General features: G+C 40.4%; 4 protein-coding genes across 6 annotated transcripts in view; 2 read left to right on the top strand and 2 right to left on the bottom strand.

Annotated features, from left to right (window-relative positions):
* ddx59 (DEAD-box helicase 59) overlaps positions 1-4441 on the top strand; it is a 14057-nt gene extending 9616 nt beyond the window's left edge. For 2 of the 3 annotated variants that reach the window (XM_022240489.2, XM_022240471.2), the window contains exons 11-15: positions 41-107; positions 796-993; positions 1456-1522; positions 2883-3102; positions 3696-4441. In XM_022240489.2, the coding sequence (XP_022096181.2) occupies positions 41-107; positions 796-993; positions 1456-1522; positions 2883-3102; positions 3696-3747 (604 nt within the window). In that variant the 3' untranslated portion in view covers positions 3748-4441. Of the gene's footprint in view, positions 1-40; positions 108-795; positions 994-1455; positions 1523-1935; positions 2010-2882; positions 3103-3695 lie in introns of those variants that run through there. The other variant, XM_022240497.2, reaches the window with a different exon arrangement.
* Positions 4442-12563, bottom strand: atp5f1a (ATP synthase F1 subunit alpha). Its single transcript, XM_022240510.2, has 10 exons — positions 12406-12563; positions 10661-10742; positions 10112-10281; positions 9395-9568; positions 8472-8638; positions 8113-8261; positions 7403-7554; positions 6685-6909; positions 5953-6205; positions 4442-5473 (listed from the first exon to the last, which is right to left on the bottom strand). Exons 1-10 carry the CDS (start codon positions 12469-12471, stop codon positions 5241-5243), a joined length of 1671 nt encoding a protein of 556 aa, XP_022096202.1. The 5' UTR covers positions 12472-12563; the 3' UTR covers positions 4442-5240.
* On the top strand, positions 12155-14829 carry LOC110982276 (ARL14 effector protein-like). The gene is made up of 4 exons (XM_022240582.2): positions 12155-12395; positions 12702-12961; positions 13871-14007; positions 14160-14829. Exons 2-4 carry the CDS (start codon positions 12761-12763, stop codon positions 14386-14388), a joined length of 567 nt encoding a protein of 188 aa, XP_022096274.1. The 5' UTR covers positions 12155-12395; positions 12702-12760; the 3' UTR covers positions 14389-14829.
* On the bottom strand, positions 14703-22355 carry LOC110982198 (uncharacterized). Its single transcript, XM_022240458.2, has 7 exons — positions 22250-22355; positions 21130-21345; positions 19410-19478; positions 19034-19118; positions 18282-18382; positions 17435-17558; positions 14703-16656 (listed from the first exon to the last, which is right to left on the bottom strand). The coding sequence occupies exons 1-7, from the start codon at positions 22256-22258 to the stop codon at positions 16520-16522; spliced, it is 741 nt and encodes a 246-aa protein (XP_022096150.1). The 5' UTR covers positions 22259-22355; the 3' UTR covers positions 14703-16519.
* Between the last annotated feature and the right edge of the window lie 2290 nt (positions 22356-24645).

The raw sequence follows: 24645 nt of genomic DNA on the forward strand, positions 1-24645 counted from the left end.
TCGATGACAATTTCTGTACTTTTTTTCTCCTTTTCTGCAGACCTCCACTGGTTGTATTTGTGGACTCCAAAATTGGCGCTGGTTTGCTATCCTTGGCAATTCACAAGGTAGACTAAGCACCAATATATCTAAATGATCATTTCAAATTGGTCCGGATAGCACCATTTTAGAAAGCACCTCCTGTATAAAAAGTATGTATTTTAAAAGGTCTTCCTTTGTGGCCTAACTACCAAAGGCATGTACATGTAGATGGCACTTCCAGAAACTTATTCCACAAATGCCAAGTGTGCTGTTTATCCGGTAATGGCTGGCTGGCTGGTTGCAGTCTCCACACTATAGACTTTCAAAGGAACAAATGAGAACCAGCCTAGTGGTTGGAGCACTTTATAAATCAGGCACAGCAAGTAAACAAGAAATGGCACGCAAATTTTCACCAGGCGGTAAGTTTGTCACTTTGGGACAGACTGGGCGTGTGCGTGTGAAAACCGACCCCTTTTAAAACTGATTACGTGTCGAATATTGCAAAAGACAACTAACAATGTATGTTCGGTTAGTCCAAAATTGAAGTTTTCGAAAAATATTAAAATCTAGATTCATTTCAGCATGCAGTAGATTTCAATGAAAAATGCACTGTCACTGAAGAGTTATTGATATAAAAACAATGAAAGTTTATTTTCATTCACATGCAATGCTGACAAATCAGTTTAATATGGAATACCTGACAAAACCATGATATGAATTGTATAATTATTAGAATAAAGCGGCAATTTTAGGTCGAGCTCGTTTTCGTTTCAGATGTGTGACATACACGCTGTTTCCTTACACGGGGACAGACCCCAGAGCGAACGCACCGAGACACTTAGGGGCTTCAGGGAGGGAGAGTACCCAGTCCTGGTGTGCACAGCTGTCCTGGGTAGGGGAATTGACCTGCCAGGGGTCAAGATGGTGGTGAACTTTGACATGCCAACCTCGGTGGAGGAGTACATCCACCAGGTCTGTTGTCTTACCTCAGCATCCAGTCACAGATGACACTTGGGTTACCAAAAAAAAAAAAAGTTGTAATGATCAAGCATTTATTAGGCGATACTGACTGTGTTAAAGTAAACTGGGATTGCAGCCACCAAGTTATCTATGCACCGTGATACCTGTGAGACTCAACGTTTACTTTGTCCAGTTGGAATGCACGTCACAAAAACCAGAGTATTTCACGTTAAATCCGTTAGTACTCATTAAGAGTGCTATTTCATAAAAGTGCTTTCCAATGGATTCTGTTAGTCCCCAGTTCTGCTCATTTATGTTGGATGGTTCTACCCTGTCTTGTGACTATAATCGCTTGTCAGCGACATATTTCTCAAATGTAAGTTTCCTCAATATTTGGGGAACACGTGAGGATGGTGGGTAATCTGTAAACATTCCCAATATGTGTGCCTGTTGAGTCCTTTTTCTCATTTTCAGATTGGCAGGACAGGTCGTCTGGGCAGCAGAGGCACTGCCATCACCTTCATCAATAACGGGAGCAAAAATATCCTTGCTCATTTTATGCCAGTTACTGTGAACATGAATAGGTCTCTACAGTGGTATTTTTCATTTCACTCTATTGTGATAAATTATCACGGGGCCCGCAAAGCAACCCAAAATAAAACTCTTGGAACGTGTTTCCTTCATTTCCTCTTCATTGTCACGTTTTTGGTGCATACCTTCCTGGAGATGATTACGAGAATATGCCAGAATGCATACTTTGCCAAGGGCAATTAACCGTTTGGCGTACAATGAAGGCAGTTAATCTGTTGATTGCAGCAGTGCCATTTTATATCCCACGGAGGGGTTCTCAAGTAAGCGCTTTGATGGGGAGAAGCATAACCTGCTCTGTAATTAAAAGGTTTTTCATTTGTACGGTATAATCGATCAGTTCATGGTCCTTAACAGACTATGCACATGGTGTCTGGTCTCACAGTGTGTGAATGGGCTGTAGCAGAGGCTTCACAACAGCACAGTGCAGTTGGAGTGAAATATCTTTAAAATTCACCTGGTTCCATAAAACTGTGTAATGACAACACGAGGAGTAGGAACACAACCCTTTGGTCCCATTTCAGCACATATATTTATGTGCCAAGTGAATAATAGCGGGGTACCAGTCTGACGCTTCATACTTTGTATGGCATTTTGGCTAGTAACCTTCATTTGCCATGAGCAAAGATTTGTGTGCTCATCAGATTTCTTCACTTTAGGAAATTGCCGTAGTCTTCGTGACAGCAATCCATCTCATTGCCCATTAAGAGCATGATGTGCTGCCCCGTTAAAAAAAAGTGTAATCACAGCATTCCATGCAGTCTAAAATGTATATAATTTTGCAACCCCCCTAATTTAAAACAACTTATGTGGTAGTTATGTTCAATACCATCATCATCCTTATCAACGAATTGTGTTAAATCTACCCACTTTTGAGTAGAATACCACAGTGGCCCAAGAAAGACACAAGTACCACGTGTGTGCCTTTTTATCTGTATAGGAAGTATATTGTAGCATCTTCAGATGTGCATGTGAGTGTATATTGCTTAACGCCGGCCAGTGCCATGCAATAACTGTAAATATTTTCACCACTGAAAAACATGGTCATGCAAAAATGAAGAGAAGATGGTGGATTTGAGTCATTGCTCTTTATATTGTACCCTGGCGTTGGTCCAGAGTTCTAATTTGGCTGGAGTGAAGACTAATTGACACGCACAGAGTCACTGACCTCAGAACTGATTTTATTCCCAGAAGATTTTGGTTTTTGTGTAATGAGTATCTCAAACTATGAAAACAGATCTGCATTTCGTGATGAGGAAGGTGATATGTTGAGAAGGGCTTTAGTAATGTTTTCCCTTAACTGGCTTCCGCACATCTATTCTTGGAGTTTGTCAACACTCTCAGGCCCCTTGGAGTCCCACTCCCACCCCAGCTCACTAACTCCACCCACCTGAGGTACCAGCAGCTGGGGCACCAAAGCTGGAAGGAAGCAAGGCAAAGGAGGAAGGAGAGGAAAGATGAGGAGCATCATGTGGCAGGTCGCTATGGCAACGCAAGCTATTTCAGTTACAAGAGAAGGAAACAGGAGGCAAGGTGAGACAACAGATAGAAATGGGTTCAGTTTTAAAGTAATCCAATAATATTTCCTCAGCACTCTATAGCTTACTGGATTGTTCAGGGAATTATTAAAGCACAGTGTACTGCATTATAATGCAGGAGCAAATGGGTTATTGCTTTAAGAAGATAGAGATGCAAAGCAACACAGAAAATGTGAAGGACCTTATGGGCAGTTCAGATTGGATAGCAATGAACTTTTATAGAAAAGTGCACAAGGCATGGCTCAGACTTCTATAGAAAATGAATAACAAATAACTTCATTTCGGGCAGACATCAGTAAGGGAGATGGTGCTGAAACGGCAGTTAAAGGGCATGTCTATTACAATAATGGAAATGGAAGTAAAATTAAAAAGAGGGATAATTAAAGAAGGATGTCAGTAAGACTTGGCTGTAGCATTAAATGCTAACAAAGGTGTCATAAGTGGTAAGAGATGAAAAATGGTGCTCCGTCGATTTGGCCTGAAATAACACAAACTCAGAAGTATTTCAATTCAAAATGAATTATGATCTTTCATGTTGACTATTTGGTGGTTTTTGACCCATGCCTCCACGTGTCTTTCTGTCTGCAGTGCGGTTGGAGAACTTCTGAGGAAACGCAAACACAAGAAGGGACCAAGATGAAAAGCCAAAAAGCTTGAAGGCAAAGCAGTCATTCTAAATCCACCACCTAGTCTGATGACATTGTCCACCGATAATTGCCATGTGGACAGCGCACGCCTGAAATTTCAGTTGACTCTCGTGCACTTTGCAGCATAAATTCTCAATGAGGGCCATTAGAGTAATTTTCATTTATTGGACCCTTTGCAAATAGTTGATTCGTGGAACTGATCTGCATATGGATCTTGAATCGTTGGTTACATTTCTTGTGTCGATTTAAATATAGGGACATACTGTACTTTAACATGTTTACGAGTCACGGGCAAATACTAATTTTGTTGGAAATAAACTTTTCACACTTTTGCCAAAAGTGGAACGACAGCATATTAGTGCCAATACCCCCAGTTTAAAATACCAAACGACTTTGCCTTATTTTTAAACCGTTCGCCACTACAGTCCAGACCAAATTTGACAATTTGTCAAAGGACTCGTACAGTTTGCTTACATCTTGTATTAAACTTTTAGTAGGGAAGGTTTCCCCAAGTCCAGCACACTTTTGATTGTATGCAAAATGTATTTTCAGGGTCGAAGTAAGGTAAATGTGCAGACACCTTACACATTTTTGTATATTTCAGAGAGGTTTTTCCAGGTTAAATGATGAATGTGACAATTTAATTGAATGAAATTTGACTCAAAATAAAATGAAAAACACTGTCAATTTAATTTTCAACAAAATATTTATTACAGCCAGCCGATGACAAACCTGGTACATTCCACAGTAAATGGAAAAGATATCATCAGGGCTATAATAACATTGGCAACTAAAGCTTGAATGCACTCTTTTCAATAATCCATTCTTGAACGATTAAAAAAACCCCACTAGTTAGGTCATTATGAAACTCGGCATGAATCTGTTTTTTCAAAAATTGCAGTAATTTTCTTCAGATGCTCAAGGGTAATGTAGGCCCAACACTTTTACTTACATAAATAACCAAAAGGCCTAATGACATTTTAATTTCAAGGAAATTCTAACCTGAAGCCAATTTATATTCACTTGTGCTTTACGGGTTTTTTTTGGGGGGGGAGCCTACTGAATGACATTTGAGAAACAGGTTTAATAGATCTAACCATGAAATCATAGAAAACTTCCGGACTACAGTGAACATGAACTGAACCATTCCATAGCACAGTACTTCTGATGCTGGCTGAAGACTGTGAGTGTATGTGAGTGTGTGTGTGAACAACCTACAAAATGAAAACTTCATATTTTAAGAACTGCTTCACAACATCAACGATTTCATCCAAGTGCAGTCTCTCCTAAAGGTAAGGAGATAAGACAGGGCTAAACACACTGGGCTGCAGCAACTGTCTTACCCTTGAATCAAATTCAATCTCATTCGATACTAATAACAAAAATCCAGTCTTCTCTCTCCCTCTTTCAAAACCAGCCAAAACTATATAAATTCTGAAGCGCTTTTAAGTTGGATAGTTGGAGGCCATTTTTATCTTGGGACCTCTCACTGCTCAAACGTCTCCAGGAATTTGGTAACGACCCCCTTGAGTTTCTCTTCCGTCTCTGGTGTAATGGAGCCCTTGGTGCGGATGTCAGCCAAGATCTCCTGCTGGCTGGTCTGGATGTGGGCCAGGAAGGCCTTCTCAAACTTGGTGATGTTGGAGGGGTCAACCTTGTCCAGGTAGCCGCGGACGCCCGAGAAGATGACAGCCACTTGTTCCTCTACGGCCATGGGGACTACAAATCATAAAAACAAGGAATTGGTGATTTCAAAAGCCATGCTTCTCATTTGTAATGCAACAAATTCGTTGTGAAAGCATCTCAAAACTGATTGATAGTTCCTCAACAGATCTTAAAATACGCCTGTCCATACTTTGTTACATAAACTGTCACTGATAAGCATAAATTTCGAAAAAAGATTTACAATTGCAATTGGTTGTACTGCATTTAAAAACTGAATGGTAAATTACAAAACAATTTCAGGTCCAAAATTCCTCATATCGTATTTACTGTTTTCTTTGTCTCATGTGGAAATCAATACTGATTACAAAATATGCTTTTAAATACTTAATATTCTTCAGATTGTAACCTTAACTTGAACAGTATTAATAATAGCTGAACACAGAAAAAAGGAAACCTGACAATCACCAACAGCAAAGGCCATTCACAAAATATGAAATCCTCCATGCCTGAAATGACGACAATAAGCAACATACCATACTGTCCCTGCTTGAGCAGCTCGGTCAGGCGCACACCCCTGTTGAGCAGGTTCTGGGTGGCTGCGTCCAGGTCAGAGCCAAACTGGGCAAAGGCCGCCACCTCACGGTACAGGGCCAGCTCCAGCTTCATGGAGCCGGCCACCTGCTTCATGGCCTTGATCTGGGCGGCCGAGCCCACACGGCTGACCGACAGGCCCACGTTGATGGCTGGGCGGATGCCCTTGTAGAACAGCTCTGTCTCCAAGAAGATCTGTAGTGAATGAAATCATGTCAGTTTTCGGAGCGACTGGACCCAGAATTAACATTGAGCATGCTGAAACTTTAACAATTTCAAAACCACATTAAAATACACTGATTCCTAACAAGTTACACCCGAACCAATGGTATACTGGAGCATATAACTGCTCAACCTACTTTACACCTAGTGAAAGAGCTAGCATATGCAACGTAACACCAAAACTCTGTGATTAAAAGATCAAACAGGTAATCATCATTGTGACTTGTGCACTGATGCTTGTATGCCTCTGTGTGGAATGGTTTGAAAAATACCTGAATACCTAAAGAGGGGAAATCACTCCAGGCAGTAACACACTTTACCCTTTCTCTTCTCAAAATCTGTGGTAACTGGCAACAGGTATTCAGTTGTTCTTGTGTCCTTTGACTGTAACACCAAATATTGGTACATGAGTAAGCTCAAAATGCACTGAAAAAGTACTGAGCTTTCTGTACCTGTCCATCGGTGATGGAGATGACATTGGTGGGGATGTAAGCAGACACGTCACCAGCCTGGGTCTCAATGACAGGCAAGGCAGTCAGGGAGCCACCGCCAAAGTCGTCGTTCATCTTGGCAGCACGCTCCAGCAGACGGGAGTGGAGGTAAAAAACATCACCAGGGTAGGCCTCACGGCCTGGGGGACGCCGCAGTAGGAGAGACATCTGACGGTAGGCAACAGCCTGGAAGGAAAAACAATGGTATGGTATTTGAAGATTAATAACACTTAACATGGGCCGGCTGGATCCTTAGTGTGACGTAGCCACTGAGTGCAGAATAATTCGCTGCAAAATCTGGCAGGCCATGATTTCACATTTGCACATAATTATATCGAACAAAATGTTCACCAATTTTCACTGTATTCTGAGCTACATAGAGTAATTTCCTCCCCCCCCAAAAAAAAACTAAAACAGAAAAAGAGCAAATAATGCATCCAACCTGGTAATCCATGGTGTTTACCAAAGTAGCAGACAAGTGGGTCTGGATGCAATATGATTTACAATGTAAACATTCTTTACCTATACTTTTTATTGACAAGGTTGTAAAACTGACATGCGCTTTTACACAAGGCCAGTAAGCATACTTTTCCAATTACAAGTAGGGGCCTAGCCTGTGCTGATTTTTTTGGGGGGGGATGGTACAGCAGAGCTTCTGGTGAGCAAAGAAAAGAAGTACCTGCTTGGACAGATCGTCGTAGATGATGAGTGCATGTCTGCCATTGTCTCTGAAGAACTCTCCCATGGCACAGCCAGAGTAAGGTGCTAGATACTGCAGGGGAGCAGCATCGGAAGCGGTGGCACTGACCACGATGGTGTACTTCATGGCATCTGGTACGAGGGAAATAAAGAGAAAAAATGTGGAAAACAATTACAAAGGAATAGTGCTTGCTTAAAATAAGGAAAAAGACGTAGTTCTAATAAGTCCCATACTCATACACCTGTAAGGCTGAAACGTTGAAATTTTGTAAGTGAAAGAGTAATCATATTCACAATCTGAGCTTTCAAAGAATTTCAGATGTCAGTCAAGGGATTGCTTGTAAGAATGGGCATTCAGAAAGGGACAAACTGAAGCTTATTCAAACTACATAAAATGTAATTTTATTTATAAAATACACATGTATGAATAGCAGCAAGACAAAAACTGAACAAACAAAATGTATCAGGAAGTGTTTAGCATTATGGTGGAACAAGTATGAAGACAGCGTACGTGTGAACAGTAGCCCTAAATTTTTAATGTCTCAGTGCAAAGCATGTGAACAGGTGTTTCTCAGATCAGCTTGATTATGTGTTCTGAGCAGTAGTCTTTTTGCATACTTGGGGTAGTAACACTTCTGAAGGTTATTCACTGGTGGGGCAATGCAACTGTGCTCAAGGACAATGCAGTACCTGCATCAGTGAGCCTCTTGACCAGCTGAGCCACAGTACTCCTCTTTTGGCCGATGGCCACATAGATGCAGTACAGCTTGGCCTTCTCATCAGTGCCTTCGTTGAAGCGCTTCTGGTTGATGATGGTGTCAATGGCCACAGCAGTTTTCCTGCCGAAGTCAAACAAGCAAAGTTGTCAATCATACGGAGTGGTACCATACTCTACATGCTTAGTGTGCTATGGGTTTCTCAACTGTATTTTAAGACTTGCTGTTCTGCTGTCAATGCTTCTGATTACACGACATCTGTGAATCGCAAAAGTGCTTTGTTCAACATCAAAAACTGCTATCACATGGGTATATAACGAAACTTCCCCTTACCCTGTCTGCCTGTCGCCAATGATCAACTCTCTCTGGCCACGGCCGATGGGCACCAGACTGTCCACAGCCTTGATGCCAGTCTGCATTGGCTCCCTGACAGAGATGCGGGGGATGATGCCTGGTGCCTTGACTCCCACACGGGCACGAGTCGAGGTCTTGATCGGGCCCTGGAAGGGAAAGAAAGCGGGTGAAACGTAACAGAAAAGACAACACCATGCTGCTTAATTTTTAACTGCTGATCATAATAGCAGAATGGATAAATTCCAGGGCAGTACATGTATAAACAGACCAAACAATGCAATAAATGCAACCTACATGAAACATCAATCTTCATTGTCATAAATATTTAATGCTATGCACAAAAAAAAATACATCTTGAAAATAATTCGCGGTACCCGCTGCTTCATTTGACTCGGACCGGCCAGCCAACCCCGGCAAGCTCGGTGGTCGAGTGGTTGAGACATCTGCACTAGTAAGCAGGAGGTCGTGGGTTCGAGTCCCACCCGAGTAAGCTTGTGAGGTTTTTCGCAAGCTCTCGGACAGCACTGAGCATACAGTGCTTATTAACATACGTTGGGTACGGGCAAAACCGTTATATATATAATTAGCAAATGTTATTACGGACTTGCACAGGAACTGACAAAGTAAGTGACATTGTTAAAGGTCTTACACAGAGTAATGGTTTAAAGTTAAACCTGTCATAAATATTTAATGCTATGCACAAGTAAACAGGTCCAACAGGTCTGATTTACAAGTGTGAAAGACTTTACAGCTAGAACAGGCCTATGCACTGATGGAGCCACACTTTGTGTACATGTGCTCTTTCCTGTGGGTGACAGGTGAGGAGGGCAGATTCAAAAGCCAATAGGAAGCGCACAGGCAAACAAAGTGTGATGTCACCAGTACACGTCAATCTCACACACCTTGCCGTCAATGGGCATCCCCAGGGCATCCACCACCCGACCAAGCATTTCCATGCCGATGGGCACATCCACAATGGCGCCCGTTCTCTTGACCACGTCTCCCTCCTTGATCAGCTTGTCGTTACCAAAGACCACAACACCGACATTGTCCGGTTCCAAGTTCAAGGCCATACCCTAAAACAATAAATGTTCACATTGGTAAAATTTTTTAAATATTACACTAAAAATAAAGCCTGAAACATTTGGTATCTTCCTCTATCAAGGCTTTTCTTGTGAGCATACCTCTTGGGTAAAACTGATGGAAAAATGAAAAACCATGTAACCTTAGGTAGATGCCAACAACGACAAACAATAAAGTACTGTAACCCTTCAGGGTTATAAAAGCTAACAGGATATGAATGATACTAATGAAATAAATGATAAACTTCTACTTTTGTCCCCAGTGCTAAAATGAAACAAGACATGACACATTAGATCTCTAGAAAATAACAATTTGGGGGTCAAAACTCCTAAAACCCTGACAAAAAACATCTTTATAATTTGGACAAAGATGCTTTATTCTTTAACTCCTCACGCCAGCTTGAAAAACCAAGATGATTAGCTTTTTTTTAAAGATTTTCCCTCAAAAAGGCAAAAATTCTGCCGTTGTATTCAGAACTGGTTAGAAATGAAACATGCCTCAAGCCACAGTAACACTCCAACAACCATTTGGTTTACCTTCAGTCCACTGGAGAATTCCACCATTTCCTCTGCCTGGATGTTCTTCAGACCATAGACACGAGCGATACCATCACCAATGGACAGCACCCGGCCAGTTTCTTCCATATTCTCCTTAGGGGAGAAGCCCATGATGCGCTCCTCCAGGATGGAGGAAATCTCGGCAGTGCCTGCGAAAGAAACATGTGGCTCATGACAACAGATCCTTGGCGGTGGAAATGATCTAAGCAAGACTGCAACCGATCCACAAGGTTAACCCTAACAGTCCTCAATCCTTCACCTGTTGGAGGATTGAGGACTGTTACGGTTGATGTTTCATGCTACAGAGTGAGTTCATGAACATATCCACAACAAATATGACCAAACTGTCATACTTTCTTTCCTTAAAACCTGATTTTAAGGTTTTGAACCCCATCATATGGTTAATGAATTCATTGGTTTTGTAGTCATTTAGCATGAATTTTAACAAGGTCATAGGGTTCAGTAAGTTTTCTTACTTTTAAGTTCTTTTTGTGTCTCACTGTAAAATGAAATTCAATGGGACTTTACCTCCAGCCGCAGCATGTGTTGGTCTTGATGTACAGATATTCCTATGGCATGAGAAGGCTGCCCCCAAGCATCCTTTTGTAACCTGTGGTGTAATCAAATTATCAGAAAAAAATGCATTTCAAAAATATACATGTTAAAAATAGAAAGCATTAGTCATGCATAAAAACTGGGATGAGATTCTCAGAAAATGAAAAAAGCTGAAATTTGCAAGCCTGCGGCACAAAGGCTATTACAGCCCTATTAAAAGGGGGCCCCAGGAAAATTTTCAACTTTAGATGCTCTCCAATCTAAGCCCCTCTGGGACACATTTTACAATAGAAACATTTGTGAAAGTCTGCCCTGAAAAACCTAACCTTTTTATTACATGTAATGGTTCACTTGATATGTGTTATAAAGACCCACCACAAGTTTTGTTCATCACTTGTAGTTTGTCACGTGCTTCAAAATACATGTCAATTATGTACACCTTGTGTACATAAATGTTGCCTTTTTTGCCCTTTTCCCACTCCGTACGAATTTTCGTCTGACTTGTACATTACACAGACTCCTTTGTACGGTGAAGTAATGATACCCTGTATGAGAGCCTGTTTAGTTTGCACCCAGACTTACTTCAGAACCTACTGATCTCGCTCAGATCTGCAAGAGTACCTGTCGATCTAAGTACTCGTAGAAAATTATGGTTGTTTTGTGTTGCACCTAATACCCAACGCCCTTGGCTGGTCCAGTCACACACTGTTTGCGGCAAATCATTGGTAGCGTAGCTTGCTCTCTGTAACATGACACAAAAGTGACGATACAGCCATCGCTTTTGTGCAAGTGGGGCAAACTTCGTCCGGAGTGGGAAAACAGCAAAAAAGGCAACATTTTTTTCCTCAAATGAGGAAAAGGCGAGTTTTCTACAATTAACAACCTAGCGGATGGTTTACATCGTAAGTAGTGAACATACCGGCGCAATTTCAGCTCATAAAATCAAGCCGATGTTTAGTTAGACCTATGCCCCTGGATAACTTTTTTGAAAGAAATCCCTATGTATCGGGACAGGGCCCAGTATTCGTGGGGCCCTGTTTACAGGTCTACACCTAGGCCTACATGACCTGTGTTTGTGACTCATCAAATAGCCGATTAACCTTAGACCTACTCCTGTAATCATGGCTTTGGAGGATGTTTTTAGAAGGGAATTAAGTTCTTTGATAAGACTTTCTCCTGTATTCGTGGCTTGGGAGGATGTTACATTACTCCCATCAGCAACATCGTAACCACAGTAGGGGTACTACTTGGTATGGACTTAAAATTTTTCATGCCGTTCCCATTCATTCAGCCTGCATTCATTGACCCTCGCATCCCCACATGAAATCCCATTTGGTTAGCTTGCGCCCATTTGCAACTTTGCCCGTTTGCAACTGCGCCCATTTCATTTTATAGCTTGGCCTGCTCTGCACCGCGGCCACTTCAACATCGTAGCCAACAATTTCAAAGGAGGTAACCTTTCCAATGGTGGGGTATTCTGCAATTACTCCGAGGAAATTTACAAAAAATGAACAGCATTAAAAAGGGCCTTTAGAGGTTTTTATCCGCTATCAGGCACCGGCTAACCGCACGCGGCGCCCCTGCCGGAGGAATTCCTTAGCCGGTCATGCGCCAGTAGTGCAGGTGGGCTAACATGGCTAAACACCGCGAATACTGAGAAGAGTTTAAGCCGAATGCATTACAACAAACGACCTGACCAAAGTTATTTGTAAGTATACCTGTGGAGCCTGCCTTGTTAACGCCCTGGCCACGGCGGCCGTTACACGAGCCGAAATCATCGCCATATTTTTGGTAACTTCTCCAACGAAAATGGCAGAGACCGGCTTCTTGCCCCTGTCTTTAAGCGTGTGAAACCCGGACCACAGGATGGCTCAAACACGAAATAATTATAATTTATTCCGTTTTTGGAAAAGCAAGAAATATTTTTACATTAAAGTAATAAAAGGAACACTGAAAGATAATATTGATTTAATTGCACAATTTCATTTAAAATTTTTATTTTTTTCTATTTTAGATAGCTTCGTTGGAGATTACTTTTACCAACGAGCCTGAAAAACTTTCTGTAAATCCAAAATGGCTGCGCCCATGAGAGCCAACAAATTAGATATGAATCGTAAGCAAGAAAAGAAGACATTCCCAGTTTTATCCGACAGTGCTGAAGACATTATCATAAATCTTGTCGATGACGATGACGAAGAAGATGAAGAGCCGGTTGCAGCATCAGCTAAAGAACCAGTAACTCAAGATCAAAAGGATTTCTCTAAACTTCCCGAGGTAATGCTGTTATTTATAATTTGCCTTCACCAGTTGCGATATTAAGATAATACATGTGTAGTTGGTGTCGCGTTGCACTTTTATTGGTAAACTCTCCACATTCTGTACTGTGCACACATGAAACTTTTGATATGCATTTGAAAGAATTCATAATCATGGGCCAAAGGACACTAGACGCAGTTCACAACATGACAGATTTTTCCCTCCCAGTACAGTAGGCCCTATCTGGTTCATAAGTGACTTCGTCACAAAGGCAGACACACCACAATTAGCAGGCTCCCATTGGACGATCGCTGAAGTTGCGCGTTAACTTCCGGTTCCATGGTTCGACCTAAATGGCAATCATTGCATGTAACTCTATGTGCAGTGCACATGTGCAGTGGGCGTGGTTTAAACTGAAGTGATATCACACTTACGAACTGGATAGTATTACAAGTATTAGCCATCTGAGAGCAATAACATGGGGTTTATACACAGGGTGAGGCATACGTATATGGAGCTCTTTCCAAAAGCGGAGTGTCATTAAAAAGATTCTGTTGTGTATATTTGTTCAAAAATGATTAAGTGGTATTTGGGCACCTATTGCATAGGCCGTTTTAAGTTACTATTAGCGAACAGGGTGATGTACTCCTTTCTTATGGTTTTTTACCATGTTTACATTGGCTAGTCATGCTAGTATGACCAACCAAACTCAAATATTGGAAAAGAGTGAAGTGTACCAGTTACTGGGATTTAAAATTGTGATAAGTCCTTGATGAGTTTTTCCAGTGAGTCATTTACAACCTGCTGTATTTTACAACATTAGGCCAATGTACTTGACTCAGCAGTTCCTTCTTTCTAAATTTTTAAGGTAAAATGCCTACATGTACCCTCCAGTAACTCCTTTCTCCCACTTTCCACATATATCAGGCAGCACAAAAGCTCCTCAAGAGTCTGGAATTCAAAAACCCTGGGAGGCGGCAATTTGACATGAGCACCTTTGACCCAGAGAACAGTGAACGAGAGATGAGGAAACTAAGGCGAACCTTTCAGAGTACAAGTATTACGTGAGTTGACATACACCTGACAGGTTCTACCTTAAGTTCAGGGTTGCAGTGGAGCTATCTAAGATGCCACTCCAAGTTTACGTGTTAACCTTTCAGTGGAAAAAAGGTATCAGTTTAAAAGTTATCTTCACTGCTGTGTATTCGACTTTCAGGCAAAAATCCCGAAATCATGTCATGTACAATGAGAAAGGATTGCTGTTGGCTGACAACCGAGACCTCTGTGACTGCCTGAATGTAAAGTGCCCTGGCTGCTTCTATCCATGTGAGCAGTGCTCCTCCACAAAATGTGGGGTGCAGTGCCGCTGCAACAGGAAATGGGTTTATAACAAAGTGGAGAACGAGAGTGGAGAAGATGTTGTGGAATTCGATAAGAGGACTTGACATGCCTTGCAGTCACCTCCAGCTGTTGCAGTTTAGGAAAGCCCAAAAAAGTTAGGGACCGCTTTTTTCTTAACTTGGAATTTTTTTCTAGGCAATGAGTGGGGTCCAGTTCTGTCATGTTTTAGTATGTCTAAATAGTGTTCTAATTGGAATATAAAATTTTTTTTTAAATTTCAAAATATCAAGCGCACATTTTCAACAGTAAAATGTGTCATTTAAAAAAAGTATACACAAAAAAGCAGTCCTTAACTTTTTTGTGTATAAACATGTTCAGTAAAAATCATTTGTTGTTCACATATTTATTTCACACAAAATTCTTATCCATGGCTTTATTCAACAAACTGCATCATTACACTCCCAAATGTAAATAATGTATACATTTTGTAAATAGCTTCATAAAGCAAGTCCACAAATAAATTTTGGGTAACAACTTAGTGTCAAGTGCAGTGTAAAATTAATGGCTGCAGTTTTTGAGTTAAGCCATTGCTCATGTATTTCCCCCAAATGCCTCATCCTCATAATTTCCTGTGGTACATTTCCTCCTTTCTCGTTGAAGTTGATAACTCAACAGACAGTTCATTTTCTCAAGATTTATTTTCTATTTGCTTCACAAATTCTAATCGAGTATCAAATATATTACACTGCGAGAAAAAAAATGGTCAACAGCTTAAAAGATTGGTCAATTTACAATCAATACAAAATCACCAATGGGAAAAATAACTGCACTGAAAAAATACAACCTGTCTGTATTACATTGAAGTGATCCAATGAATTGAGTCTGAAATCACAAAAGCTACCTGAGAAAGGCCCTTTAAGGGAATCTAAACTCCCTTTAAGCAATCTTGCACGAAATTTGTGGTAAAACTTGCTATCCACATAAATGGCCAATTCATATTCAACAGTCAAAATTGTAGAGGAAAAACTAACACAGTAAAACACTGCCCTGAAGACGAATTTTGTGTGCCATGATTACGTTTGCTTTATGGCTGGGAGAAAAAAAAAAGGATTAATGTCAGAAATATGAAATGAACTGCAACTGGCCTTTACCTCTAATTACATGACATGGCATACATAGTGTGGACCTCTGCACAAAAGAAGTAGGGTATGATGGCGTTGTGTGGACTCGCACACATCCACACAATGTTTTCCCCTCTCTGAAAAACAGTGTCAGAGGCATTTTGGGGTCAAGGTTATCAGTGGCAAAATACAAGAGGAACAGTCCAGGGAATCATCATCAAACATCCAGCTCCGAGTCATCCCAGTTGGAGAAAAAGGAGCATTTTCCTCAAGTTTCCTCAACCACAGGAGAACAAAGGAATGTCCACACTTTGTGTGTAAATAGGTATGGGTGCTTTGGCAAGTGTTTCAAACATCAGCATTTAATATTCTTTCACCCTGATTCAGATCTTGATCAAGCATAGATGTACACAAACCTACTATTTGATTGGGAAGACCTTCCATGTAATGACAGGTCTTGGAGGAAACAAAGCATGCTCCCAAATTCGAAGATCAAAATATTCCTTGCCTTTAAATTTTCAGGAATTTTCTTTGATTCTTTTTCAGTCAAGGAGAACACATTGCAGCATTTTAGGACAACTGAATTTCTACGTTTCAAGTGTTTAAGATCAAACCACATTTTCTATTTGTGGAATAATACTGATCCAGTTTATCTCAAATTTTTTCTTGTTTGTCCTGACAAATGTAGCAGTACCTCATAACTCCCCATACAATTAGAGTCGCAGTTTGTAGAATGCTTCTCCACACAGTATTTCCCAAACTTCTACTGAATACATGCTGTCACCTCGCAACAGTTCTTGAGGTACCACACTGTCATTCGTACAAGTAGCGTCAAAATGTTCCTGTTCTTCCCATTCACATTTTTATGACGATACCCCTTTCCGTGACTAGCTCCATTCCAATCGAAACAAATAAGCAACATGGCTTTCAGACGATTTTTTTTTTCATGCGATAAGGCAGATTGTCAATCTTGTACTTAAGTTTTCACCCTTTTCCCAAACTGAATCCATGACTGGAATCAATGGGTGGGATGAAGAAATTCTAAGTACTGGTGCTGCATTCATCAAAGTTTCTCAAACTTATTTGCATGATTGATTTGGACAGAGGCAAACAATTATGTCTTTTCAGTTTTCTTCCTCCGTCTTGCCTCTCCAGTAGCCTTGTCTTTCTTGGCACTCTCTTGTGATGGTTTTGTTCTCTTCCCCTTGCTGGTTTCGGGGTCTGTACTCTTGTCTGTTTTCTTATCAGCATCTGATCATGAGGGTAGAGCAATGAAATGGAAAACAGATATATTGGTGAAATCACTTACCACAAAAAATTTAAAATGCAAGATGTGATTTACCTCCTAATGAAGAACGTGTACTTGTGCACTGCTTCCTGAATTTTGTTCAGGAATGATCACCTGTTTTACAAGGATTTTTTAAATCTGATTTTCACAAGAGCTGTGACCTGCATTTTTGGAGTTTGCATTTTAGTGTAACCTTTATGTGGGCTAAAACTACACTAGTGGAAATTGATAAGAATTCAAAACCTTACAAGAATGAAGCTGCAAGATTTAGATACAAGATCATTAAATAATCAGTCAATACAAAATTCATGCAATGGAAAGTTATATCCTTAATTCATGTCAATATTTTGATAAGATGCATCATGTGTGGGAATCATGTGACAAGATCAGGATTTGAAACAACATCAAACAACCTGTCTACAATCTGTCAACAAAACTAAACAAAAGTGAAAATAAAAGTCATTATTGATCTACGACAGCACATCAGAGTCACTAACAGAGGTGCATCCAGTTTTTAAGGCACATGAGGGGAAAAGGACATCGAGAATGATGATTTGATCTCCAAAAACAATTGTCCAATTTTGTTTCATAAGTAAAAGAATCCTCAACCTCCATCCAACAAAGGAGGTAGTGCTGTTTCTAAAGTGTTGATGCTTCCAATTTCTGAATGAAATATAAAAGGGCAACGCCTGATACACCACTGGTTACTAAGAATAGATGTTTAAAAATGATTCTCCATACCATTTTGTTCAGGAGGTGGTTGTAGCATTGCGTCATGGTAGGTGGTAAGTACATAAAAATACATCCAAGACCCACAGTAGCCAAGCATCCCAAATAAGGCGACAAACGCAAGTTTGACGTAGCCCTGAAGAGAAGGAAAACTTGGAAGGATTGATAAATTGACTTCAATGCACTGCACATTTTCTGATGAACTCAATGGAACTTTAAAATTTAATGTAAAATGCTCGCAGACTAACACAGACTCAAAGGAATATTATCCTCTTAAAACTGTCTAGTTCAGATTCCCACCTACATTTTGCAAGCAACTGACCACCTTTCCCTGCAAAATACCATGAATTATGTTGTGTATCTTCAGCGCATATTTAGCCAGAAAATGTAGACATTGGTACCACAGTGAAAAGCATTTAAGAAATAGTTATGGAACTCCACGGACTTCCCTCGAAACGAAACAATGTTTCAGGCGTCAATACGTGTAGTTGGCCAGGATGTATGCAACTGGGATATATTCAAAGTCAATATCCGGAAGGGATATTTGCATAATGATCAAGAAAAGCTTCCAAACTGCACTACTGCCTTCGCTTTAACCTATCATCGACCCTATCACACCATTCCAAAGTCTTGACGAGCTTAGATCAACATCAGCGTTTATCACAAAAGGCCAGGTATATGCCTGATGCCCAAGAACAATGAGATCATTCCATCCAGGGATCCTGTCAAATGTAGATGTAGGTCTGGAGTTTGGTTTAGAATGGCTTGCAAGTCCACTGTTGGACTACTTTAAGCCCAAACTCTGATTCAGATGGGAGTACAACATGGGTTCAGTTTTTCTTTAATGGGAATAGATTACCTCCAATGAAGGTTTAGATGTGAGATAGTGATCTGCCAAGGTGAGAAGTATACCGATGAGAAATCCGATGCCTATGCTGATGAAGGGGATTCTTATTGCAGCTGGAGCACGGAAGAGAAAATGGACGGCCTTGTTCACTTCCTGATCACGTTTGATCTGATTAGCAAATATGTCTTGTTGCACAAGCAATATATGAACACAGCAAATGGAGTGTACATTTGGTCCTTGTACTACAGCACATCTCACCAATTATTTTATTGGGTAAAGTTCACATTAAAAATTTATTGAGGAAGTCAACTATTAGTGTGTAAGAGTGAAATATGATTCTTGATCATTTGGATTTTTTTCTATATCTTTTGTGGATATTAATATTACACTTGAACAAAAGTAAAAGACTGTTTTTGAAAACTCGTCTTTGAAAACGTTTTGCCGAAAATTTGATAAAACAAACTGTACAGAGACACTGACTAGGTGCTTGTATAGTTATTATAAATATCTACAAAGAAACCGACCAGAGTGGGATATCTTCAACCTCCACCCAAACTTCAAAAATAACTCCTAACCAGCAAACACCCACTCAGATGGAAACAAACTGAAAAACACCAGCTTTAGAAATGGTTGCAAGTCCAGCACTGCCAAAGCAAAACCTCACAACTGCTTTCAATACTTACTTGGCATAAGCAACTAGGTTGGAAAGGCATGCAAACTAACCACAGGAAACAACTATGATTGCCATATTTTATACAACATACCAGCCTTCATTTTCTTGACTTCTTCTTGTGCTTTTTCCAGAGCTGACTTCAGTTTGAGATCGCTTTCATCCAAGCTAATAGCTTTCTAAAAGAAAATAAATATCAATGCAAATAGAATGTAATTTATGTAAGCATGCAAGTGATACCTTTAACCCTGTGAGGAGCCTTCTCATTGCACTCAAATCCAGTATGCTATCTACATGTACGCAGCTGCCAAACAGGCTAGTAGTTTCAACTTTTAAGCAGCTACAGAAGGTCCAAAATGGACACTTTGATTCAATATGTCTTTAATCTCATAAGCTGTCCATTATTCAAGAATCAATGACTCCAATGATCCTCCGGCTAGGGCATGAGATTTTTAAGCAGTCATACTCACTTCATAGGAGTTCACAGCATCTTGGTAATGTCCGGTTCGAAATTCCACTTCCCCTTTCCTGAAATAACCCTAGGAGAAAACAAAACAAGATGGCATTAGAACACAGAGAAGATGATGTGTTACCATACGACCAGTTCCATGTGATATTGGAATTTTGGTCACACCATTAATGACATCATTATTGTAGGCAATTCTTTGAAATAAAAAGGTTTTAAAACCAAAGCAAAAACAAAACAGTGGAAAGAATCTACTACAATTAACTTTCAATTTCTTTTATGGGAAACTTCTTTTTGTTTATGAATTATGATTATTAATATGGCGAGTAATGGCCAGACCAAATTTCCACTTCCACATTTAAATTTCCCATTTGCTGAAAAAAACAAGAAACTAAGACCTTGCTTTGAGTCCTGCTAGACAAAACCACGTCCAAGTGTTCTCAACTTTTAGCCAACAGAATCCAAAGCATTTTCCCAACACTGTTGGAACTTTCAAGTCAGGCTTCAGTCCACACTTTCAATGGAGTTTCCTCCACTCCTCCGCACCACTGAGTTGAACCGCATAATTTGATAATTGAAATGTTTGAACTGACTGCCAAGTTTGCTGCATCTACAGTGATCCAGGCTTTCCTTTCTGGAAAAATGACTTTTCAGGGGAATGCGTACTGGTAGAAATATGGACCCCCCTATAAATGCTTCTACTGAAAAACACGACACAGCATTCAACAGTATGGCAGTCCTTCCAAGTGGTGGTGTTAGTTTTTGTTGTGTACGCTTCCACTGTTTAAGTTTTGGTCCTCCAAAATTCTCATGCCGTGAGTGCATGGCCAGAAATGTGCAGTCCATTTTGTAGGATGCATTGTGTCAAGGTCTTGGGCTGCACCTTGCACTGCTTACATGTGCTCAGCCATGCATAAATGTAGGTCAAGATTATACTGGAAATCATTCAAGCTGCTCAAAGATATCATATATACTGCCTCAAGCACACTGGCGGGAGTTGCAGAATGGTTTTGAAGGATTGAAATAGCGGTCAACCCTCCCGGAACATGTTCAAGGGATACTGCAGTGTTCTCCATGAGGGGTTTTAGGCCGCCCCGCTAATGTTTTGCCACCCCGCCAAAATTCTAACCGCCGTGCTATTTTTTCTATTGGATTTTCCCCATTCAACTATGTCTTCATGGCTTATCTAAGTGCGAAGAAGTTTCCTGCACTTTGTGGAACCAAAATGATGAGTTTGACAGCATCAATATCCAGCACAACAGTTTTGCACTTGGCAACAAACCCAGACACAGTACGTAAGCAGTGAAGCCCAAAATTCTGGGCTGGTTCCAATCTCCCTTGGTTTAAATGTACCATCTTCATATACACCCGCATGAATGAATGCAAAAGAAAAGTTCCCATTAGTCTGTCTCTTCTCTTTGCCGGTGAACGGTAGTGCTTCTAGTTGGTGGGTACTGACAGTCTCCAGTTTGGGGTTGTCCACCCTGAGCTGAAGTGCACCCTAACCGGCGAAAGAAAGACAAATGGTACTAAGTTTTCCAACCAGGTTCTAACACGCGTTCGGCGTGCACGCAAAGACCACACATTCTAGACTAAAATCGTTGCGCGTACTCAGCGTGCATAAACTTACGAACCTATGCGGTGTGTGAGTACTAAAGGACTGTCGATTTCATTTTAAACATGCGGTCTTTTGTTCCTGCTTAGAGCGGATTATTTAAAGATACCTTTGGCCAGTTGGGCTTTAGCTGGATGGCCTTTTTGGCATCCTCCAGTGCATGGTAGTGCTGCTCGATCTTCAGGAATGCCAGTGAGCGATTGCTGTAAGAGCGGTGGTCGGATGGGTTCAATTTAATGGCCTCCGTGTAATAGAAGAATGCCTGTGTGGCACGACCTTGCTTCATGCAGTCATTACCCCGTTCCCTGGCCTCGTCAGCCTTCTCCTTGATTAAAAAATAATTGAGAAATAATTTTTTCTTTTTAACTGCAAAAAGACTGCCAAGTTCGATCAGTGACCCGCTTGTCAACCATTGAACAATTTTGCCTGCTACTTGCTACAACTAATAAGCTTGGATTATAGGGCCAAGTTGTCCATAATTGCCCCAAAGGTACAGCATGTAACGCCACACGAAAGAATGTGGCTGAATATTACTAGGAAAGAATTCAATATACGCACACCCCTTGACACCCTGTGCACAAACCCTATGAGACTGGTCTAACAAATTCTTAGTAAACGACTTGGTATTTTCCTTCCTAAATTGAATTTCTGGACATGTTTTTGCTTTCTGATAGGTCTGCTAATAGGTAACTGCAGGGAATTAGTACTAACATACAAATTCAAAACTTTTTCATTGGTTTACTCGCAACATGATCATGAATATTGCTAATGTATTGTCACATTAATATTAGTTCACTATTGAAATGTGGAGAAGCTGTGTGGCATGGCAGACATGGTAGAAGATTTTAGATTATGGGGTAGGCCAGGGCTTATATTGTCAATTCTTTGTCATCATTTTGAGCATGGGGGGGTCTGTACGTGATGATGATGGTACACAGCAGGCCTAGGCATACTGTTTCAGTTAAAATTCCACTTACGAATACTGCTTGACACCTAGCCCCACTAGTGCGGCACGGATCACTCCCGATTTATCCTTAAGGATACATCGGGAGTGATCCGTGCCACACTAGTACAGTACTCAGTAGTACTACTACTACATACCATGGAGGTAGAATCACACGGGTTTATCGTTAACCCGGAAAATAGGTCGTTTTAGGGAAAAATTAGTGGCGTCCGTATCGTTCAATAGTGTAGTTCAAAAAGCACGGCATGTGCCTTATCATACTTACCTTATTCATGTTGTTTCCGATTTCTTGAAAGTCGTTAAGCGAAATTTATTTATGAAGTTGTGAATCTAAGTTGAGCTTTAAACCTTATTATTTACGTCAATGTGCCTCTAGAGGGCGCTATTTCTTCGGACGGCGAGAGTGCGGCAGGCGCACGAGCTGGCACGAGGGCGGGGCCAAGTAGGGTAGGCGCGGCCAGGGCGCGGTGCATACAGCATGAGCTGCACGAAAGAACCGTCGCGGCCTTTGGAAACACATAATTTACGAAACGAACAGCCCTGAATATTTAGAAATGCCAAAACTGTCAGGGGACTGAGGTTTAGATCCTACCAGAATTTTGCTTTTAGGAAAAATGAAAGTTAAATTGAGTCTTTGCAGGTAGACTCGACGTAACTATTTTAAAAGTGAGTGCCAGTGCAACTTGTCTGAAAAACTAGTTTCACTCTTTAAGTAGGAATGGTGATTCGCTTCAATGGGCATATTTTGTCAAGGCAAATATTTACTCAAAGAAATCCCATTATTTGTCCTCTTCCCTCCAAAAATAGACCCCCTATATTTGGTACCAGATCCAGGAGGTTAGGGTCGAACCCCCTCCCCCTGCTCTGAGCCAAAACGCAATAACAAAGAGGAAAAAAAAAAACAAAAACAAAAAAATGAGGAAAATGATTTTTCAAAAAGTAAATTTAAAAACAAGATGGCATGTTGCAGATTCTTCCTATGCGTGCAAGGTGGGTGTTGGTAGGTCATGTAATGTTTCATCATAGTTTCTGCTTGTCCGCAAAAAAGGAGAAAAATTAGTAAAATACATGTATCTGGAAAAACTTCTAGAAAAAGACATTCAATGAAAACAATCCAATTCTTTTTCCTGGATCGTCGTATGATTCTTTCTTATTATTTCACACTTTGGGAATAACAAAATTTCCATTTTTTCAATGACCACGCATTTTTTATCGGAAAAAAAGGCATTCAGCAGACGTATTTGACGTGTTACAAGTACATCCAGTACTAGTGGAACGTCGCTATAACGAACACGGCTATGCAGAACATTCGGGTATACCGAACATTCCCCTTGACTCTCAAATTTGCGCACTTTTACCGAATTACAGTAATTTAATCTCCCGAACCTATATAAATTGGTTGAATGTCAAAAAAAAAGAACTTGAAAATTTTCATTTTTAATTTTTATTACGGTCCTCAGTCGCCACCCAGTTTCATGCATTTGTTTTTATGTCATCCTAAAACTAAAAATTGCTGGCCTAAAACACGAAAGAATATCACCATGGTAGGGGCTTCACTGAGCTGAAAGTTTTCACGGGGGGATCACGAAAATTCTTAGAGGGCCTGTAAAAGCTTTGAAATAGAGCTTGTACTCTGGACGTGAATGAAACAAGGTCCTACTCTTTGCCATGGGGGTGAAGTCGTCATTTTTAAACCGTGGGAAATGTAAACAATAAACATTAATCGTCTCCAGCTTCAACAACAAACCACAAGTCAAAGTTCCAATCGTAAGAGTCAACACTACGACGTGGGCTAATTAATAATTGGAGATTAGAGACATAAATCAGGAACAGGGTCTTGCCTTTAATCATTCTTATTAACGACCATGCCATTCAAATCAAGAGCACTTTTAATTAGTCTTATCACAAAATAATCAAATAATCACCCGCCTTATTCACTTTGAGCCCTATAGCTAAGCACAATTGCTCTTTGCCTATATATACAGTACATAAGTCCCATGGACCAACCAGCAATCTGGATTCCCCTATATGCAAAACATGTGTGACTCGGTGTTATCTCTTACCTGTATCAAACAGTTGGTATTCTAGTAATCAACATACAGTTCGTTCACATCACAATGCGCTTTTAGAAGTAAGGAAAGTGAAAAAGCCCCCTTTCACTTTTTTTTTTATTTTTCAAAAACAAAAGTTTTCCTCTATCTGTAGGCTTCTCCAAAGTAGGCATCAAATGATTTATTAGTACAACAATAATTAGCTTTTCTGAAAATACATATTTGAAGTACGAAGTACATTTTACTATTGAAAGGGTAGCTGCAATCCATTTGTTTCAAAACAAACCTTCAAAATGCACCTGTGTCTCTGCTAACCTTATTTTTCAACTTTTGTTTCATTATTTCAAAGGGTATTTTACTTCCTTTTTGGTTTTGATACTAGTGAAATTTCCATATTCATGAGCAAAACTGTGATACCATCCCAGGAAGAAAACCGCAACAATACAGTGGTTTGTACACAAAAGGTCCTGCATTTTGAGCATTTAGATATTTTACTGGACTCATTTTTTCCCTTTTTGCCGATTCAAAGTGGTTTATGAGCATAGCAACGAACAAGCATCATTCCTTGTCTGAGAAATGTTTCAGTAGGTAAATTCTAGGTTACAATAAT

Source organism: Acanthaster planci, linkage group LG05 (assembly GCF_054643075.1).
Source record: "Acanthaster planci isolate LZ-2023a linkage group LG05, COTS_SCS, whole genome shotgun sequence".
Classification (NCBI taxonomy): domain Eukaryota; kingdom Metazoa; phylum Echinodermata; class Asteroidea; order Valvatida; family Acanthasteridae; genus Acanthaster; species Acanthaster planci.

Bases quoted from the DNA above. Each gene is read 5' to 3' on its own strand.
- atp5f1a (XM_022240510.2), bottom strand. From the start codon at position 12,471: ATGGCGATGATTTCGGCTCGTGTAACGGCCGCCGTGGCCAGGGCGTTA. The intron at 6,206-6,684 runs GTACAGAAAGCT...CATTCACTACAG, and splicing joins TCTCCATCACCGATGGACAG to ATCTTCTTGGAGACAGAGCT. The intron at 5,474-5,952 runs GTATGTTGCTTA...TATGATTTGTAG, and splicing joins GCTCAAGCAGGGACAGTATG to TCCCCATGGCCGTAGAGGAA.
- LOC110982276 (XM_022240582.2), top strand. From the start codon at position 12,761: ATGGCTGCGCCCATGAGAGCCAACAAATTAGATATGAATCGTAAGCAA. The intron at 12,962-13,870 runs GTAATGCTGTTA...CACATATATCAG, and splicing joins ATTTCTCTAAACTTCCCGAG to GCAGCACAAAAGCTCCTCAA. The intron at 14,008-14,159 runs GTGAGTTGACAT...TTCGACTTTCAG, and splicing joins TTTCAGAGTACAAGTATTAC to GCAAAAATCCCGAAATCATG.
- LOC110982198 (XM_022240458.2), bottom strand. The intron at 19,479-21,129 runs GTATCTTTAAAT...GTTTTCTCCTAG, and splicing joins TAAAGCCCAACTGGCCAAAG to GGTTATTTCAGGAAAGGGGA. The intron at 19,119-19,409 runs GTGAGTATGACT...ATTTTCTTTTAG, and splicing joins ATGCTGTGAACTCCTATGAA to AAAGCTATTAGCTTGGATGA.